At 42.6% G+C, this 21,467-nt stretch overlaps 2 protein-coding genes across 4 annotated transcripts; one reads left to right on the top strand and one right to left on the bottom strand.

Annotated features, from left to right (window-relative positions):
* Nucleotides 1–2,005: 2,005 nt before the first annotated feature.
* On the top strand, nucleotides 2,006–4,481 carry LOC112266600 (ATP synthase-coupling factor 6, mitochondrial). 2 transcript variants are annotated; one of them, XM_024444220.2, is made up of 4 exons: nucleotides 2,006–2,161; nucleotides 2,619–2,790; nucleotides 3,739–3,866; nucleotides 4,346–4,481. In XM_024444220.2, exons 2-4 carry the CDS (start codon nucleotides 2,621–2,623, stop codon nucleotides 4,372–4,374), a joined length of 327 nt encoding a protein of 108 aa, XP_024299988.1. In that variant the 5' UTR covers nucleotides 2,006–2,161; nucleotides 2,619–2,620; the 3' UTR covers nucleotides 4,375–4,481. The 2 variants fall into 2 exon arrangements, with proteins under 2 accessions (XP_024299988.1, XP_024299989.1); XM_024444221.2 differs by lacking the exon at nucleotides 2,006–2,161 and adding an exon at nucleotides 2,248–2,271.
* Nucleotides 4,482–4,615: 134 nt separating this feature from the next.
* Nucleotides 4,616–20,821, bottom strand: LOC112266599 (junctional adhesion molecule 2A). Of its 2 annotated transcripts, none has more exons than XM_042297072.1 (10): nucleotides 20,393–20,821; nucleotides 16,685–16,861; nucleotides 16,252–16,401; nucleotides 15,955–16,142; nucleotides 8,991–9,093; nucleotides 7,300–7,407; nucleotides 7,136–7,148; nucleotides 6,559–6,630; nucleotides 6,251–6,284; nucleotides 4,616–5,101 (listed from the first exon to the last, which is right to left on the bottom strand). In XM_042297072.1, exons 1-10 carry the CDS (start codon nucleotides 20,439–20,441, stop codon nucleotides 4,859–4,861), a joined length of 1,137 nt encoding a protein of 378 aa, XP_042153006.1. In that variant the 5' UTR covers nucleotides 20,442–20,821; the 3' UTR covers nucleotides 4,616–4,858. The 2 variants fall into 2 exon arrangements, with proteins under 2 accessions (XP_042153006.1, XP_024299987.1); XM_024444219.2 differs by lacking the exon at nucleotides 4,616–5,101 and adding an exon at nucleotides 5,159–5,995 and having other exon boundaries at nucleotides 20,393–20,815.
* Between the last annotated feature and the right edge of the window lie 646 nt (nucleotides 20,822–21,467).

Here is a 21,467-nt window from a genome sequence, read left to right as displayed (position 1 = left end):
CCAAACTGTTATAGACCTATATCCACCCTGCCCTGCCTTTCTAAAATCTTCAAAAGCCAAGTTAACAAACAGATCACCGACCATTTCGAATCCCACCGTACCTTCTCCACTATGCAATCTAGTTTCCAAGCTGGTCATGGGTGCACCTCAGCCACGCTCAAGGTCCTAAATTATATCATAATTTTTTTATTTTTTATTGATAAAAGACAGTACTGTGCAGCCATCTTCATTGACCTGGCCAAGGCTTTCAACTCTGTCAATCACTGCATTCTTATCGGCAGACTCAATAGCCTTGGTTTCTCAAATGACTGCCTTGCCTGGTTCACCAACTACTTCTCAGACAGAGTTCAGTGTGTCAAATCGGAGGGCCTGTTGTCCTCTGGCAGTCTCTATGGGGGTGCCACATGGTTCAATTCTCGGGCCGACTCTTTTCTCTGTATATATCAATGATGTCGCTCTTGCTGCTGGTGATTCTCTGATCCACCTCTACGCAGACGACACCATTCTGTACACATCTGGCCCTTCTTTGGACACTGTGTTAACAAACCTCCAAACAAGCTTCAATGCCAGGTTCTGACTTAGAATATGTGGACAACTACAAATACCTAGGTGTCTGGTTAGACTGTAAACTCTGCTTCCAGACTCACGTTAAGCATCTCCAATCCAAAATTAAATCTAGAATTGGCTTCCTATTTCGCAACAAAGCCTCCTTCACTCATGCTGCCAAACATACCCTCGTAAAATTGACTATCCTACTGATCCTTAACTTCGGCGATGTCATTTACAAAATAGCCTCCAACACTCTACTCAGCAAATTGGATGTAGTCTATAACAGTGCCATCCGTTTTGTCACCAAAGCCCCATATACTACCCACCACTGCGACCTGTATGCTCTCGTTGGCTGGCCCTCGCTACATATTCGTTGCCAAACCCACTGGCTCCAGGTCATCTATAAGTCTCTGCTAGGTAAAGCCCCGCCTTATCTCAGCTCACTAGTCACCATAGCAACACCCACTCATAGCACGTGCTCCAGCAGGTATATTTCACTGGTTATCCCCAAAGCCAACACCTTGTTTGGCTGCCTTTCCTTCCAGTTCTCTGCTGCCAATACTGGAACAAATTGCAAAAATCACTGAAGCTGGAGACTTTCATCTCCCTTTCTAACTTTAAGGATCAGCTGTCAGAGCAGCTTACTGATCACTGTACCTGTACACAGCCCATCTGTAAATAGCACACCCAACTACCTCATCCCCATATTATTATATATATATATTACTCTTTTGCACCTGTGTCTCTACTTGCACATCATCATCTGCACATCTATCACTCCAGTGTTAATACTAAATTGTAATTATTTTGCCTCTATGGCCTATTTATTGCCTTACCTCCCTAATCTTACCACATTTGCACACACTGTACATAGATTGTTCTATTGTGTTATTGATTTTACGTTTGTTTATGTGTAACACTGTTGTTGTTTTTGTCGCACTGCTTTGCTTTATCTTAGCCAGGTCGCAGTTGTAAATGAGAACTTGTTCTCAACTGGCCTACCTGGTTAAATAAAGGTGAAATAAAAAATAATAATAAAGAAATTATAGTATTTATAGTATTATAATATGAATTATAGTATTACAATAATGTATTTTATTTCAGTAGGAGATCATCATATCATATTTGTCTCTCTCTCTAAAATCAGATTGATGAGATGAATACAATCAGTAGATTACTGCACATCCAAATTTCAATAGCCTAAAGAAAAACAAAACAGATTTAGAGGATTGTACAAAGAAGTTGAGGGAAAGACTAAATCAGTTGTGTAAATCCAGCAAGTATGTTTTTTTTTTTTTTGTGGGACAGTTGTTGCTTTGCCACAAGGGCAAAGACATGCACCTTCAAGGCATTGACTAGTTCGAATTTCATTTCAGAAATAAAATACCAAATAAGGTATCAAATAAAGCATAATTATTATGTCAGTGGTATGAAAGCTGTGTACAATGCCATGATAAAAAATGTGTAGTGCTGAAAAGAACGTCGTTGTCGAGATGCGCAGCCAGGACGCATGTTGAATTTCGCGAACACGACCGATTGAAAGAATACCCACAATGCAAAGCGGCGTATCACATTGGAAGTAATCACTCTGTGAACGAGTGTCAAATTCAAGGTGAGTGGTGTTTTTCAGCAGAGTTAAACGCATTCTAATCGTTTTCATTGTATTAACGACAAATCTTACATGTTCGTCATCTTCATGCTAATACAAGTCATAGCTAGCTGGTAAGAGACACATGATAACGCGAGTGCTAAGCTAGCTAGGGAACGTTACCAAGGGTCGACTAATACTGTAACTTCACCAAATACTGTAAGTTAGCTAGTGTCATGTCTTTTGTTGTTGCTTCAGATGCATGTATGGAAGATATGCACAGGTTTGGGTTTTCCACAGCCACGTTACCGCCGTCAGCTATCTACAGTAGCTAGCTAGGAACCGTTAACTTAAGCTAGCTACTGTACATGCACTGTTTAGCTTCCGCCGGTAATATAACGTTCCATGTTCAGTTTAACAAGTTTGGTGGCGTTACTGTCAAAGTTAACTGTTGTAATTTGTCTCTCTCTCTGTTTGACAGTTATGGCGCTTCATAAACTATTCCGTCTGTCCTCACTGTTCCGCTCCGCCGTGTCATTGACACTGCGCAGGAATATCGGCCTGTCTGCTGTTCTCTTCAACCGGGCCACGGACTTGGACCCTATCCAGAAACTATTCCTAGATAAGATCCGCGACTACAGCACCAAGAGCAAGTGAGTGCAATAAATAACCGCACTATTTGTCCTACTGTCACTGCTGGCCTACTCAAATTGACATGTTTCTTCATGTTGGTAGGCTAAAAGTTAGCTAAGCTTAAGTGAATGATGTCATGACAGAGATGGTGGCAGGGAGTCTGCACGTCCTTTTCGCGCTGCAGAGCTATTTGCAGAAGGCTGGGCCATATGTTCAGTAGGTGAACGTTGTGGGACGTTGCAAATAGAAATGTCAGGAACAGAGCTGGCAGACTTGATTCTTGATTATACAGTACAGGTCAGAGTATGGTTTATTTTACATAATATATTTCTATCTGAACGTTCCACAATTTTGTGCCCCTTCTGAACCCGGCCCTATATGGCAAGATTCATGAAACGCATAGGATGCTGAAGGTGTGTTTTTATCAGGTATACATGTCTGACTCATTATAGGGCTGACTAGTTATGTGGTTTCTTGAGCTCAGTTACACCAGCTCTGTCAGGAGGAATGGGCAAAAATTCACCCAATTTATTGTGGGAAGCATGTGGAAGGCTACCCAAAATGTTTGACCCAAGTTAAACAATTTAAAGGCAATGCTACCAAATACTAATTGAGTGTATGTAAACTTCTGACCCAGTGATGAAAGAAATAAAAGCTGAAATGAATCACTCGACTATTATTTTGACGTTTCACATTCTTACAATGAAGTGGTGGTCCTACCTGATCTAAGACAGTTAATTTTTTACTATGATTAAATGTCAGAAATTGTGAAAACTGAGTTTAAATGTATTTGGCTAAGGTGTATGTAAACTTCTGACTTCAACTGTGTGTGTGTGTATATTTGTTTTATGCTACTACTCTACTAAAGAAATATTGCTTGACTAAATGGGGTCAGCCCTCAACAGAGTAGTGTATTCTATGCCACAGTGTTGTTTAAGGTTAATTCCTCATCTTTCTCTTTCCTCCAGGGCTGCAGCAGGTGGGATTGTTGATGCAGGCCCCTCTTACGAAAAGGGTGTCTCAGAGGAGATCACCAAACTACAGAGGTTATATGGGACCGGTGACCTCACCAAATTCCCTGACTTCAAATTTACAGGTTCGTCAAAGCCATGCACTGCAGTATAGAGCTGGGACGATAAACTGAAAATGATCAGACATTTTACTGATATCATTAATAATGATAAGTTGCCTACAGTAGAGATGTGATTTTTGAAATATGGGAAATTGCTAAGGGGACAATAGATAGCTACGACATTTAATGTAGTTTAACGGGTACTATAAAAAGTAACTGGGGTGTAAATTCATTTTAACGTATTGTTTGATTTCTCGTTATTGTGAGATGGATTTTGTCCATGTTGCCCAGCAGTAGTAGCATTTATTAGTAGCTCAGTCAGACTAAATTGTAATACCACCATCTCACCCTACATGGCTTACTCATTCTATGCATAAAGCAGGGGTGTCAGTCATTCCATGGTGGGCCTAGTGTCTGGGTGTTTTAGTTTTTCCTTTCAATTAAGATATGCACTAATGAATACGACCCAGCATTACTCACAATCTCCCTTTTCTCTTCTCTAGAGCCCCAGCTACAGGAAGTGGCCAAGTGAACACTGGCCATGATGACATTGTCTCTGTCCTACATGTCACCACTATAATGTACTATTTAATAAATGTGAGAACATTGTTTTCTTATGCTAAATCATGTTCAACCTTACATGCTTGCATTTTTGATCATTTATTGATTTTACATAACATATGACGTTACACTAGTCTCATTCACCTGACTCATTCACCTGTGCTCCACCCTGTTCCAGCGGCTGTAGGAAAACACTACGTGGTGAGAAATTATTGGACACATTTTTGATAAATCTTTAATACAGAGTAAACATCTTACAAAGAATACACTTACAGCAATCCATTCATCCATAGCCTAAGAAACATACTCTCTAGGAAAAAATGCAGTAGCACAATAATACTTTAGCTTAAACAATACATAAAAAAAGAGCCTCTAGATAGAATATGACAACTACATTTGATATGCACTGGGCATATTCAGGTGAGCAGGGGTCCATCTCAACGGTCACAATTCAATTAGTGTTTCCGAAGTTCAGAGCTATTGAGCCAACATATGCAGCATTTAACATGAAGGCAGTCTGCGAAAATAGGAACATCGCCTTTTAAATTGCAATCATAGCACTGAATCGATCCTACAGTGTCTCCTGCACTGTTCTGAAAACAATATAGTGGATGGCCAATATTCAAAATGGAGAGGAAGCAATCCATAAGATTTGTGATCTCTGGCGTTTTTCGGGATGTCTCCTGGTCTGACAAACACTGCAAAAAACAATTTCTCCGTCTTAAAACAGACGGATTATGATGTGGATTTTTTTATTACCTGTATTCTAATTAGCCCCTGTGTTAGTCTGTCATTTTGGGCTCCAGAGTGGCGCAGCATCTCTGTACTAGAGGCGTCACTACAGACCCTGGTTCGATTCCAGGCTGTGTCCCATAGGGCGGCGCACAATTGGCCCTGCGTCTTTAGGGTTTGGCCGGGTTAGACCATGTTCTTAACAGTCCCATAGCGAGGCGCCAATTGTGCGCCGCCATATGGGGCTCCCAGTCATGGCCGGATGTGATACAGCCTGGATTCGAACCAGGGACTGTAGTAACGTCTCTTGCAGTGCCTTGTGCCACTACGGAGCCCTAATGTGATTGCTCCCTTGTGTTCACATCAATGCTTAGCCAATAGCCATCAGAAAATATGTACAGTATATTACACTCAGATGCCATGTTCAAGTCTTTGGTATAAAATAAGATTTAGGTAGTTAATATTTTGGCCAGTAGAGGGGGAAGTGAGCATGTGTGGAGCACAATTCCACGGGTCTGCCACAGACTACACACAGGCTGTAGTTTAACAACTTGGCCACTAGAGGGGAGTACCATGTGACTAATATAATAGGCTTGCATTGAGGGCCCAGGTACAGCAAAACAGGAGGAATAAATGGCCTCTACGCAGAGTTGTCTGCCCCTCCTTGCTATCCATCCACAAGGGTGAGGAGAGCAGGGTTGGTCAGTCCCCCAAAAATGTATTATTCTTAGAGCTATTCATTTGGGTCGAATAAAACTACTCCAGTGTTGTCATGGTGCTAGTGTCTGTGTAGTGTCTTTTTTAGGGGGTTGTTGAGAGCCTCACAGCATGAAAGACTGGGTGTGTTTGAAGTCCGCAGGCTGAGAGAGAGAAAAAACAGTAGCATATTTTCATTCGGTCAGAACTACTGCAGTTCAGCTCTTTCTCTTTTCATTATTAGTAACCATTGGGGGAATTTTACTACTACTGCCAAGATAATTGTATTAGGATTTATCATATTGTCTTTTAATATGGTTAGAAAATGTTATGTGTAAGCGGTAATGCTCAAGTCAACATTTCCTGTGAATATAATACCATGAATACAACCAACAACAGAAAATCAGAGAAAAACTCACATCTTGTGGCGGCGGGCTGTAGTTGGCATTAGTCCTGGAAGACAAAGGCATTTATAAAGATACTAGATTGTTTGACACAGTGGAGGGAGGGAGTTTACTAAATGTGATGCAGCTGTGGTCTCAGAAAAAACATTGGGCTCGATCAAAGAACCCCACTACATCAAACACAGTCCTATGGAGTGTAAAGGGCAACTTTTTCTGTAAAGGACTCCTGGGAACACAAGAACACACAAGCACAGTATGTACTTCTATGTAAAGTCCTGTTCATTGTCTACATTTAGATCTATTACTCTGTGGGTCAGACTCACTTGTCTTCAGTTCTATGGAGGTTCTGGCTGCTGATGTGGGCCACACCATGACACTGGGGTATCCAAAAGGACCTGGGGGGTCAAAGTTGAGTGAGGGAGTGATGAGGTTCACACACCATGCTCAGGTTTACTAACACGACCACACGGAGGGGGTAAGCTAATCACAATTCAGCCGGGAGGGGAGTTTATTAGCAGCCAGGGTTCACTTGAAAAAGAGATGTCAATCACAATGTGACAGTGATTCATTATTATTATTTGTAATTAATAAAAAATAATCATGATAGTATTCTTAGTCATCTAACTGGCCTAATCTAGAGTCAGTCAGTCAAAATAACAAAGCTATTTTTTCTAACTGGGTCATGAAACACCTGTTAGTGTCTCTCTCTGTGAGAAGAGACAGGCTTGCACCGCTGGGCTCAATCACACCTGTCACTCTACTGAACTTTCTCAGCACTTTAAAACGTACACACCTCTATTAGTCAGTGGTAGTTACACAGCAATGCAGAATTATTCAGTGTCAGGGTGTCTACACTGCATTTTAATAATTGTTATTGGGATTAAGGAGACAAGCTCTTACCTTCCTTTGTCTCCTGGAGATGGACAGAAATGAAGAGGAGAGTGGAGACAAAGTAAGAGGAAGTGAGCACAAAAACTTTCACTAGAAAATTGTATTTACTAACTGACAGACAGACACATATTGTATGTACATGAACAGACTGAGAAAGGAACAGACAGACTCACTTCTGAAGTAGCCATTACGGTGTGCATAGTACCCTCCGAAGCCACAAATGGCGATGACCAGACAGATGACCGCGACCGCAGCAACGACCCCTGCCATGTTTACATCCTCTGAAAGAGTGGAGTGAGAGAGTCATACTAGTTGGTTTCAATACTAAGGACACCTCAAATAACATTTCTATAGAAGCAGATGATATGTAACCAACCCTCAAGCCAGTATCTGCGATCTGATTAATTAATTTTTGTTCCTTCTCTGGCTACAGAATCAATTGGAATAAGAGTGAATTAATGCCTGTTTGAGTGCAGGACCCTTCTTGGTTAAAACATCTCCCATTTGAGATTTCCTCTGAAAAATTCACCTACCCAGGGATTGAAATTACAAAACTGTACTCTTCCCTATTTAAAGCTAAAAACCCTGTCATGTTTTGGCTCGATGACACATCCTTTTGGCTTGACGTGGAGCATGAGGATTGCTACCCCTACTCCATTGGTGCAGTAATGATGTCCCTTATATGCCTTGGGAAATCACTTTATATACACAAACCCATTGCACATCTGTATTTGGAAACAGGTTAAGGTACACTTTGACCTCAGAACAATGTCATTCCTGCTCCCAATAGTGAGGAATCCTTCCTTTGGGAAAAGGGGAAAAGTTAGGATCCATGCCATAAGGGATCTGTACCTCGTGGGGGCCTTTGCCTCCTTTGAACAACTGAGAGAAAAGTATGACCTTCTTAAGAATACCCTTTTCAGATATTTGTGTAAAAGTGTTGCTTCTGTCCCTTTCCACGCCCTAACCTGGGCTCGAACCAGGGACCATCTGAACACATCGACAAGTCACCCTTGAAGCATCGTTACCAATCACTCCACAAAAGCCACGTCCCGGTTATCCTTCTGGGGGTTATTCAAGAGGTCTTTTCTTTTTTGTTTTTGTTGCTTGTCGTGAGTGAGGGTGAGGGTTTTTTCTTTCATGACTGTTTTTTGTTGATTCCATTTGTTTTAATGTTTTCCTGTATGCAACAAAGAAGGTTAGAATACCAATTGTACAGTTGTATACCTACACTTCACAATTTAATTTAATTTATTTTGTGTAACAGACATATACAACAAAATGTACAATGTGGACCCATCAGATATCACTTGAAAGTATTAAAAAGTGGTCCTCGATGGTAAAAACAATAACACATTTAATGATTAAAAGGCAAGACAAAATGACAAAACAACCATAAATACATTGATTTATATTGACATCCTAAAAAGTGGCACTATTCACTGCACCTTTCCCTAACCTTAAAAATCAACCATATTCATTTTCACATTAAAACAATCTATTCATTGCACATCACACCTACCATTTAAATAAATACACCTGACCAGCAGTGGAGTGGTTTCTCTTAGACAACCTTGTCCAAATAAACCTTTTCCTTATTTTTCAAGCTATTTCTACTTTTTCTTTGCTTGATCTCCAGATTCCATAGAAAAATGCCTGTATCGAAAAACATGCTCCTCACAGTACTGTTTACTCTTGGGATTTTACAAGACATAACACTAGCCCTGGTATTGTAACTGTGTTGGTTATAGACCATATCAATGTGGTTTGAAGCACGAGAGTCACGCTAGTTTGTGGAAAGACAAAACTACACTCATATGAACAACAATCATTCTTATAATTACACACGCACATGCACACCCACCTATCTTCATGTGTTTAGCCTCACACATCTTGGACTGCCCCACTTTGTTTGATGCCAGACAGCTGTACTGTCCCGTGTCGCCTCTCGCCACCGTCTTAAACTCCTGCCAGAGGACAGGGAAAGAGACAGATGGAGAGCTCAGCAGAAATAAAAAGAGGAAGGAAGATGATATGATGCACAGAACCTGTACAGTATTTTTGGCAATTGGTCTAAAATTTACTAATGTGCTTCCAAACTAAAGGTCTATATGGGTTGATGTCTGACCAAAGGGAAGTGACCTTTATCAGCATATTGATTGCAGCACTCGAGCTGGCAATACACTGGATCACTTCTACTCTAACTTCCGCGATACATACAAGGCCCTCCCCGGCCCTTCTTTCAGCAAATCTGACCACGACTCCATTTTGCTCCTCCCTTCCCATAGGCAGAAAATCAAACAGGATATACCCGTGACAAGGACTATTCAACGCTGGTCTGACCAATCGGAATCCACGCTTCAAGATTGTTTTGAACATGCGGACTGGGACATGTTCCAATTGGCCTCAGAGAATAATATCAATTTCTATGCTGATTCAGGGAGTGAGTTTATAAGGTAGTGCATAGGAGATGGTGTACCCACTGTGACTATTAAAATCTACCCGAACCAGAAACCGTAGATGGCGGCATTCGGGCAAAACTGAAGGCACGAACCACCGCATTTAAACATGGAGAGGTGACTGGGAATATGGCCGAATACAAATAGTGTAGTTATTTCCTCCGCAAGGCAATCAAACAAGCGAAATGTCAGTATAGAGACAAAGTGGAGTTCCAATTCAACAGCTCAGATACAAGACGTATATGGCAGGGTCTACAGACAATCAAGGACTACAAAAAGAAAACCAGCCATGTCAAGGACACGGACGTCTTGCTTCCAGACAAACTAAACACCTTCTTTGCCCGCTTTGAGGACAATACAGTGCCAACGACACGGCCCGCTACCAAGGACTGTGGGCTCTTCTTCTCCGTGGCCAATGTGAGTAAGACATTTAAACGTGTTAAGCATCGCAAGGCTGCCGGCCCAGACGGCATCCCTAGCTGCGTCCACAGAGCATGCGCAGACCAGCTGGCTGGTGTGTTTACGGACATGTTCAATTTCTCCCTATCCCAGTCTGCTGTCCCCACATGCTTCAAGATGTCCACCATTGTTCCTGTGTCCCAAGAAGGCTACTAAATGACTATCACCCCGTAGCACTCAGTTCTGATATCATGAAGTGCTATGAGAGACTAGTCAAGGATCATATCATCTCCACCTTACCTGTCACCCTTGACCCACTTCAATTTTCACACCGCCCCAATAGGTCCACAGATGATACAATCGCCATCACACTGCCCTATCCCATCTGGACAAGAGGAATACCTATGTAAGAATGCAGTTCATTGACTATAGCTCAGCATTCAACACCATAGTACCCTCCAAGCTCATCATTAAGCTTGAGGCCCTGGGTCTCAACCCCGCCCTGTGCAATTGGGTCCTGGACTTCCAGACGGGCCGCCCCTAAGTGGTGAAGGTAGGAAACAACATCTCCACTTCGCTGATCCTCAACACTGGGGCCCCAAAAGAGTGCGTGCTCAGCTCCATCCTGTACTCCCTGTTCACCCATGACTGTGTGGCCATGCACACCTCCAACATCAAGTTTGCAGATGACACAACAGTAGTAGGCTTGATCACCAACAACGATGAGACAGCCTATAGGGAGGAGGTGAGGGCACTCGGAGTGTGGTGTCAGGAAAACAACCTCTCACCCAGCATCAACAAAACAAAGGAGATGATTGTGGACTTCAGGAAACAGCGGAGGGAGCACACCTCTATCCACATCGACGGGACAGCAGTGGAGAACGTGGAAAGTTCCTCGGCGTACAAATCACGGACAAACTGAAATGGTCCACCTACACAGACAGTGTGGTGAAGAAGGCGCAACAGCGTCTCTTCAACCTCAGGAGGCTGAAGAAATTTGTCTTCTCACCTAAAACTTTTACAGATGCAGAAGTAAGAGCATCCTGTCGGGCTGTATCACCGCCTGGTACGGAAACTGCACCGCCCACAACCGCAGGGCTCTCCAGAGGGTGGTGTGGTCTGCACGACGCATCATCCGGGGCAAACTACCCGCCCTCCACAACACCTACAGCATCCGATGTCACAGGAAGGCCAAAAAAGATCATCAAGGACAACAACCACCCAAGCCACTGCCTGTTCACCCTGCTACCATCCAGAAGGCGAGGTCAGTACAGGTGCATCTGAGACCAAAAAATAGCTTATATCTCAAGGCCATCAGACTAACACAGAGAGGCTGAGAGGCTGATGCACACATACAGACTTGAAATCATTGTCAATAAATTGATCACAAGTCACTTTAATAATGCCACTTCAATAATATTTACGTACATATCGTGCAATACTCATCCCATATGTTTATACTGTATTTTATACCATCTATTACATCTTGCCTATGCCGCTCGGTCATTGCTCATCCATATATTTACAGTTGAAGTCGGAAGTTTACATACACCTTAGCCAAATATATTTAAACTTCCTGACAGTTAATCCAAGTCAAAATTCTGTTAGGATCACCACTTTATTGTAAGAATGTGAAATGTCAGAATAATAGTAGAGAAAATGATTAATTTCAACTTTTATTTCTTATTTAGTTTCGGGTAGCCTTCCACAAGATTCCCACAATAAGTTGGGTGAATTTTGGCCCACTTCATCCTGACAAAGCTAGTGTAACTGAGTCATGTTTGTTGGCCTCCTTGCTCGCACACGCTTTTTCAGTTCTGCCCACAAATGTTCTATAGGATTGAGGTCAGGGCTTTGTGATGGCCACTCCAATACCTTGACTTTGTTGTCCTTAAGCCATTTTGTCACAACTTTGAAAGTATGCTTGGGGTCATTGTCCATTTGGAGGACCCATTTGTGACCAAGCTTTAACTTCCTGACTGATGTCTTGAGATGTTGCTTCAATATATCCCCTTAATTTTCCTCCCTCATGATGCCATCTATTTTGTGAAGTGCACCAGTCCCTCCTGCAGCAAAGCACCCCCACAACATGATGTTGCCACCCCTGTACTTCATGGTTGGGATGGTGTTCTTCGGCTTGCAAGCCTCCCCTTTTTCCTCCAAACATAACGATGGTCATTATGGCCAAACAGTTCTATTCTATTTGTTTCATCAGACCAGAGGACATTTCTCCAAAAAGTACGATCTTTGTCCCCATGTGCAGTTGCAAACCGTAGTCTGGCTTTTTTATGGCGGTTTTGGAGCAGTGGCTTCTTCCTTGCTGAGCGGCCTTTGAGTATATGTCAATATAGGACTTGTTTTACTGTGGTATAGATACTTTTGTACCTGTTTCCTCCATCATCTTCACAAGGTCCTTTGCTGTTGTACTGGGATTGATTTTCACCTTTCGGCACATAAATACATTAATCTCTAGGAGACAGAATGCATCTCCTTCCTGAGCGGTATGTAACGGCTGCGTGGTCCCATGGTGTTTATACTTGTGGACTATTGTCTGTACAGATATACGTGGTACCTTCAGGCGTTTGGAAATTGCTCCCAAGGATGAACCAGACTTGTGAAGGTCTACAATTATTTTTCTGTGGTCTTGGCTGATTTCTTTAGATTTTCCGATTATGTCAAGCAAAGAGGCACTTGAGTTTGAGGTAGGCCTTGAAATACATCCACAGGTACACCTCCAATTGACTCCAATCCTGTCAATTAGCCTATCAGAAGCTTCTAAACCATGACATCATTTTCTGGAATTTCCCAAGCTGTTTAAAGGCACAGTCAACTTAGTGTATGTAAACTTCTGACCCACTGGAATTATGATACAGTGAATTGTAAGTGAAATAATCTGTCTGTAAACAATTGTTGGAAAAATGACTTGTGTCATGCACAAAGTAGATGTCCTAACCGACTTGCCAAAACTATAGTTTGTTAACAAGAAATTGTGGAGTGGTTGAAAAACAATTTTTAATGACTGCAACCTCTGTATGTAAACTTCTGACTTCAACTGTATATGTAAAAAATTCTTATTCCATCCCTTTACTTAACCACATACACATGGTTAGCAATATCATCTGCTAACCATGTGTATGTGACCAATACAATTTGATTTGATTTGAGGTAGCCACTGTTGGTCTGAACTGTAGCCAAGGTTTCAGTGTCCTACTGAGGTTTATATTATCATATACTGTGCTAGCGGTTGGTTATACTTCCATGTATTAGAGTCTGTTTTGGAGGCATGCTACATCGGATACATAACTTACTGTATACGGAACGTGAGGCGCTCCTATTAATCTCAATGAAACTTGGGCGTAAGTGGGTGAAGGGAAGTAGGTGAAGTTCTACTTTGGTTCTATTTTCAAGATTTTTTCCCGCAGCTCACAATAGGATAAAGAAGCTTGCACGTTGCTCTCGTTGACCAAAAGTTACACTTCCAGTATAGCAGGTAAAAAAAACTACTATTTTCTTGACGCCCTAGTGTGGCTCCTCTGTAACACACAGTCAGTGGGTGTGTGGCCGGGCACTCGTTCTGTCAAATTCAAATTGCTTTACTAGCACATACAGTGCATTTGGAAAGAATTCAGACCCCTTGTCTTTTTCCACACTTTGTTACGTTACAGCCTTATTCTAAAAATGGATTCAATTGTTTTTGTTTTTCATAAATCTACACACAATTACCCCATAATGACAAAGCAAAAACAGTTTTTTAGAAATGTTTTGTTTGCAAAGTTATTAAAAAAAAAAAATGGAAATATCACATTTAAAGTATTCAGACCCTTTACTCAGTACTTTGTTGAATCACCTTTGGCAGTGATTACAGCCTAGAGTCTTCTTGGGTATGACACTACACACTTGGCACAGCTGTATTTGGGGAGTTTCTCCCATTCTTCTCTGCAGATCCTCTCAAGCTCTGTCAGGTTGATGATTGTGGATTACAGGAAAAGGAGGACTGAGCATGCCCCCATTGTCATCAACGGGGCTATAGTGGAGGAGTTTGAGAGCTTCAAGTTCCTTGGTGTCCACATCAACAAACTGTCATGGTCCAAACACACCAAGACAGTCGTGAATTTCTATTTATTTTTTATTTAACCTTTATTTAACTAGGCAAGTCAGAGGGCACAACAAAGCCTTTTCCCCCTCAGGAGACTGAAAAGATTTGGCATGGGTCCTCAGATCCTGCACCATCGAGAGCATCCTGACTGGTTCCGTCACTGCCTGGTATGACAACTGCTCGGCCTCCGACCACAAGGCACTACAGAGCCATCACTGGGGCCAAGCTTCCTTGCCATCCAGGACCTCTATACCAGGCAGTGTCAGAGGAAGGACCTAGAAATTGTCAAAGACTCTAGCCACCCTAGTCATAGACTGTTCTCTCTGCTGCCGCACGGCAAGCGTTACCGGAGCGCCAGGTCTAGGTCCAAAAGGCTTCTTAACAGCTTCTACCCCCAAGCAATAAGACTCCTGAACAGCTAATCAAATGGCTACCCAGACTATTTGCATTGCCCCCCCCTCCCCCTTTATGCTACTCTCTGTTTATTATCTATGCATAGTCACTTTAACTCTACCTACATGTACATATTACTTCAATTACCTCGACTAACATTGACTCTGTACCGGTACCGCAGGTATATAGCCTCGCTATTGTTATTTTACTGCTGCTCTTTAATTACTTGTTACTTTTATTTTTTACTTAACACTTATTTTTTCTTAAAACTGCATTGTTGGTTAAGGGCTTGTAAGTAGGCATTTCAATGTAAGGTCTACACCTGTTGTATTTGGGGCATGTGACAAATACCATTTGATTTGATTTGTAAGGGGATAGTCACTGCACAGCTATTTTTCAGATCTCTCCAGAGATGTTAGATCAGGTTCAAGTCCGGGCTCTGTCTGCGCCACTCAAGGATATTCAGAGACTTGTCCCGAAGCCACTCCTCTGTTGTCTTGGCTGTGTACTTAGGGTCATTGTTCTGTTGGAAGGTGAACCTTCGCCCCAGTCTGAGGTCCTGAGCACTCTGGAGCAGGTTTTCATCAAGGATCTCTCTGTACTTTGCTCTGTTCATCTTTCCCTCGATCCTGACTAGTCTCCCAGTCCCTGCTGCTGAAAAACATCCCCACAGCATGATGCTGCCACCCCATGCCTCACCGTAGCAATGGTGTCAGGTTTCCTTGAGATGTGTTTCTTGGCATTCAGGCCAAAGAGTTCAATCTTGGTTTCATCAGACCAGAGAATCTTGTTTCTCATGGTCAGAGTCTTTAGGTGCCTTTTGGCAAACTCCAAGTGTGCTGTCGTGCCTTTTACTGAGGATTGTTTTCTGTCTGGCCACTCTACCATAAAAGCTTGATTGGTGGAGTACTGCAGAGATGATTGTCTTTCTGAAAGGTTCTCCCATCTCCACAGAGGAACTCTGGAGCTCTGTCAGAGTGACCATCGGGTTCTTGGTCACCTCCCTGACTAAAGCCCTTCTCCCCCGATTGCTCAGTTTGGCCAGGCGGCCAGCTTTAGGTGTGTGCCTGTCTAATAATTTCCAATCAATTGAATTTACCACAGGTGGACTCCATTCAAGTTGTAGAAACATCTCAAGGATGATCAATGGAAACAGGATGCACTTGAGCTCAATTTCGAGTCTCGTAGAAAAGGGTCTGAATACTTATATAAATAAGGTATTTCTGTTTTTTAAATTTATAATACATTTGCAAACATTTCGGAACAACCTGTTTTCACTTTGTAATTATGGGATAATGTGTGTAGATTGATGAGGATTTTTTATTCATTTAATCCATTTTAGAATAAAGCTGTACCGTAACTAAATGTGGAAAAAGGAAGGGGTCTGAATTATTTGAATGCACTGTACATTGAGTAAATCGTGCCAAAGCATCAATGGTATGACTGTATATACACTACACTGTTCTTAAAAAGTATCTCACCAGTATGCCGGTGAATGGGTTGAGGTGGTAGGTGGCGTTGGCCATGCGGGAGGGGGTCAGCAGCTTGTCGTCTTTGTACCAGGAGTAGGTGGCTGGGGGGATGCTCTGCTGGTCCAAACAGCGCAGCTGCACCATAGAGCCTGTCAGGGCCGAGCTGGGGATCTCACAGGATGGGGTGTGGGGGGGAACTGTGGGGAGGGTACAGCCACAATGTCAGCAGGGTTAAGGGGGTGCACAAACGGCATGTCTGAGACAACACACAGACACACTCAGTCAGACAGACGGTATGGTACCCACCCAAGACTGTGAGGGTAATGTTAGTCTCCCCCAGGGTGATGGTGTCATGAGGGGCAGTGATCTCACAGCGGTATTCACCCGCGTCTTTCTGGGTCACCCTCTGTAGGGTCACCGTTGCCCCCTTGATCCTTGCACGCCCCGCAAAGGCTCCTGGCAGAGTGGAAACCGGTCAACACAGAGAAGAGGGGGATGTGGAGATGTGGTTTCTTAAGGACAAATGTTCTACTTAAACTAACATCAACCATCTGGTAACTTCTGATACAAATTTCTTTGTAATGTTCATCACATCCTGCTTTATGTTGACGAAGCTCTTAAAATGAATTTCCCTCGTGAGGAAGTAAATGAAATCGGAGTCTGAAGATGGGCTCTGGACAGGGGTTAAAACAGACAGAAAGAGAACGATGGAAGAGAATGTGCCAGGACAGCCAATCACCTCTGAATTGTCCCTCATAGTAAACAAATGATACATCTGTTCCTTTCTTCTTCCACTCGATTCGAGGATTCGGTTCCTTCTCGGTCCGAAAACCACAGCTCAGAACCGCATCAGAGTTCTCACGGACCTCCACCTTGGGTGTGCTTGTTGACACGGTAACAGGGACAATGGGAAGGCCTGAGGGATAGAGAGAGAGAGAGAGAGGTGCCACATATGGGGTTGTGGGGAAAGGGTTGTAAGATGGAGGACAAGTTATGAACAAGTTAACGCAGTGATAACTGATTATAATTGCCTTATAGCTGATTTATGAACAAGTTTATAATCTGTTATAAACCAGTTATATTCAGTTACGATGAACCAGTTGTAAATGTTGTATGAACCAATTATATCTGTTATGAACCAGTTTTTCCTCTGGACCAGATTGGTGGTGGAGCATGATGACTCATGGCTGATTGGTTGGCTGGCTGGCTGTGTCTGTTTGTGTGCATCTGTGCCTGTGTTTGTGTTTCTCCAGTTGAACATGTGCATCTTGACAGGAACAGGAAATAGGAGCAGTCCTTCCTGTCGTTTGATTGCTGCAGGGGTCAAGATGATTGTTTTGTCATCCTGTTGCTGTCCACAGGTCGCCCGGGTAACGCCCATCCATTGAGGGAGGAGTACGTGTTGCATGTGCATATGTATGTGTGTGTGTGTGTGTGTGGGGGGGGGTTAACTGAACCACAGATTGGTACAATAATTTTATGTACCACACACACGCACACTGAATATTTGGGTTGTTCCATGAAAAGACTGCCTTTCGCGTCCCTTTTGACATTTTATGTAGAAATTGTGCACCAATATTGAATTTTAAAAGCCTGTTATATTAAATGAAGAGCCTTTTAATATATACTGTACCACATGGAGAAAAATCAGGTTTTTCAGTGGTGGAAAAAGTACCCAATTGTCATACTTGAGTAAAAGTAAAGATACCTTAATAGAAAAAGACTAAAGTAAAAGTCCTACAGTAAAATACTATTTGAGTAAAAGTCTAAAAGTATTTGGTTTGAAATATACAGTTGAAGTCGGAAGTTTACATACACCTTAGCCAAATACATTTTTCACAATTCCTGACATTTAATCCTAGTAAAGATTCCCTGTCTCAGGTCAGTTAGGATCACCACTTTATTTTAAGAATGTGAAGTGTCAGAATAATAGTAGAGAGAATGATTAATTTCAGCTTTTATTTCTTTCATCACATTCCCAGTGGGTCCTAACCAATTCTCCTCGTCTCCTGCTTTCCCCACTGAAGGGCATCCCATTCCCCCACTATCTACATCCCAAATGGCATCCCATTCCCTACATAGTGGTCAAAAGTAGTACACTAGGGAATAGAGACGCAAACCAGGTCTACGTGGAAGAATGGAGGCCAAAGTGAGACAAAGTCATTGGAGAGGCACAGGAAGTAATAATGGATTTACAGGTCCTCTTAGGGTGAAGGTGGCCATCTTAAATGGCCATGAAAGCAGAGCAAAAGTTGGGAAACAAAGCGGAAACAATTTCCTCGTTGAAAAACAATGAACAATACTCTATTTAATGTCAATCTAGTCGATTCAGAGGAAATAAACGGAAAAACGGAATGTATCCCCCCATTGATTTTGAATTCTTGTTCTGAATCTTAGTTATGAGTATCTAGGCAATTAGGTATACATAGGCCTACACATTATCAGTGGCAGAGTGCTTGCTCTATTACGTTTGATGTGCATTGTATGAATTCAAACTGCAGGCTCATGTTGCCTATTCACATTGTCCTTCAGGATGTTTGAGTACAGTAGATGGTAAAAGTGCAGCCTTGTGCATTTTGTCCCTCCCTGCTTGCTGTCTGTGTTACATGTGAGTATGTGTAACATTGTTATCACTGCAGCTGTGTGCCTCTCATCCCTCCCTCTTTCTCTCTGAGGAGGAGCATTGTCTCTCCCTGGCTGGATGGACAAAGAGAGAAAGGGAGAGAGAGACAGAGGATAAGGGAGAGAGACAGACAGAGAGGATGAGATGTGGAGGGAGATAGGAAGAAATAGATTGAGAGAGATAACGAGAGTTTTATTCTATATTATCTGGATCCATCATTAGCATCCCTGGGTTAAAGAAACTGTTGTCATAGTGTCGGCTGTGGTGAACACCAGCCACCTTGAGGGGGGTCTCCTTGAGATAACACAGACGTGATAACAACCCTGACATAATGCCTACACTTTCACTGTCTGCTGAATGGTGACCTGTCCCTCTCTGAACCCTATGAGCTATTGTTCCTGGGACCTACCAAGGTTTGGGGTCAATTCAAATTGAAGTCAGTCAATTCAGGAAGAAAACTAAAACTACAATTCAAGAATTTAAAAATGGGAATTTATTTTAAATGGAAAATGAGACCCCAAACCGGGGACACACAAGCACAACTGGGTTCGAACACAGTTCTCCTGCAAGCCCCCTGCAGATAGTATTTAAAACTATTATTATAAGCTACAACTGAGCACTAAATCTGAGCTAGGAGCATTTCATACGACAGACATCTAAGAGGACATCCATTTCCAGACAGAGAGGGATCTAGAGAGACAAACAGAGAGAGTGGGAGTGTGTGTGTGTGTGTGTTTTCCTAGGAGAACAAAGCCCCTCTGTATCTTTGTAACCCTGCACTGCTCTGACAGGAACAGCTGTGCCAGTCAGGGTTGGTGGTGGCGGTGCTTGCAAAATGTCTGCATCCGAAATGGCACCACAATGTTCAAGACTTTAAACAAGCCTCACCTAATCTACAGGACAGAACACAGCCCAATCAAGTCTGAAGCAAACTATTCCAAACAATTCCAAACCATAAATCAGCAGACATCAACAGTTGGGCAGACCTGAATGCAGCCCCTCCCCTGGCATCTCACTGACATCATGGAATTGTCCCAAATGGCACCCTTTGTAGTGCACTACTTTTGACCCGAGCACTATGTGCCCTGATAAAAAAAGTAGTGCACTATAAAGGGAATAGGGTGCTATTTGGGATGGAACCACATGATGACCTGCTGTTATCAAAGTTGGTGGTACCCACCCTTGGGTTGCCCACATCCCAATTAGACTGGCCTGTTTCCAACAATAACTTAAGGCCACATTAGTGGTCCATATCTGTTTTCTGTAGTTGAATGTAGTCCAATATCATCGCAATAACACGCACGCACACACAGTGAGGAAGGCGTATGGAGTGTGCTCTTGGTCTAGGACATGATGCATTTACTGTATACGAAAGACCGGCAACGTTGGAAAACTTTAGTACAGGTCATATGTTTCTCCAGAAACGAAGATGATTAAGTAATAAATTAAGTCAATTGCAACCGAATCAAGTGCTGCCCCCTTTGTTGTGTGTGTGTGTGACCAGAAGCATCAACATGATATAGTGATCTTGCAGTTCATAGTAAGATAACAATAATCATGTTTTTTTATTAGGTGCTTTATCAATATTTTATATCTAAAATGACTTATATATATCTATAATGGCTTATTTTTTCTAAACATAAACAGCGGACATGGCATTACACATACAAAAGTGATAGGGATGATGGTGATTTAATTATCAAGAATACCAATAGCTCAACTCTACATGTAACATGCATTACACACGCGCGCAAGCACGCAAACAAACACACACGAATTACTCGTTATCATACGGAGGAGTAGTCTAAATTCAAGTTTACTTACATTGCATCAGTAGAATGACAAGGGGCAAAAACAGTGGCGCTTTCTCCATCCTGAACTCCTGCTGTTCAAAAGTCTGTCCTTTCTCGAAAGATGAGCTGCTCTTGAGCGTCAACCTGTTCCCGCACTTGTCCACAACTCCAGAATCTCGTCACTCCTTTGGGGGAAATTATGTTCCAAAACTCCGTAGTATTTCCTGAGCAGTTAGGGAGCGCGCGGGCGGTTCGGTCACAATTTCGAACTTTCTGTAAACTATTACACTAGCCGCAGGGCATACTGCTGCCCTCTGTCACTGTAGACGGGCTCTCTGCTATCTTACTGTTGTGGTAGAGGAAGCGAGTTGGTGGGGAGCTCCTTGAGAAGGAATGCAGAGAGCGAAACGCTGTGTCCAAGACGCGCACTACACTTGTCCATCGTACGCAACGCGCCACCAATGGCCAACTGCACTGATGACAGTTTTTTTCTGTGAGTATGTGTCATAGTCTCAGCACTTAAATCCTATCTACCCAGTGCCCACAGGCATAACGCCATGCTATTTACTTTGACACATTTTGATGAATTACTATAAAAGAGGACCACCACGAAGGGTATAGGAAGCGACACCTGTTGCCAGGTGTGATTGTCGGACAATTGTCGAACTCGGACAATGCATTCAGATAGAGGGAAGAAACGGCGCACAATGGTACCCTTATAATTAGTTGAAATTGGCCCTTGCTAATTATTTCATTATAACGTCCTTCAAAGTATTTCCGCAGTCCCTTAGGGCATTGGCGTGTATTCATGGATGCCAAGGGAATTTTTTTAAACGAATAAAATGCATACAATTAGTTTGTATCTATCGTCTCTCTGTGATTCATAATTGTCCTTCAATTTGCAAGAGGCTGAATGTCTCACAGGAGAAAACTTCCGAACGAACGAAACAGCGTCCCTCTGTTTCTCTATGTGTAGGCCAGCTACATGATGCTGTCTGGTCCAAACGAGTATGACATTGTTGTCGCCCGTAGGATTGAAGGCAAAGGGAAGCCAGAAAGCATCTGGCCTCCCTTGATAAAAAAGCATACAAAATGTGCCAATCAGC

The sequence above is a fragment of the Oncorhynchus tshawytscha genome, linkage group LG14 (assembly GCF_018296145.1).
Source record: "Oncorhynchus tshawytscha isolate Ot180627B linkage group LG14, Otsh_v2.0, whole genome shotgun sequence".
In the NCBI taxonomy this organism is placed as follows: Eukaryota; Metazoa; Chordata; class Actinopteri; order Salmoniformes; family Salmonidae; genus Oncorhynchus; species Oncorhynchus tshawytscha.
Note: the sequence above shows the minus strand (reverse complement) of the source record. Positions and strands in the feature narration are given on the sequence as shown.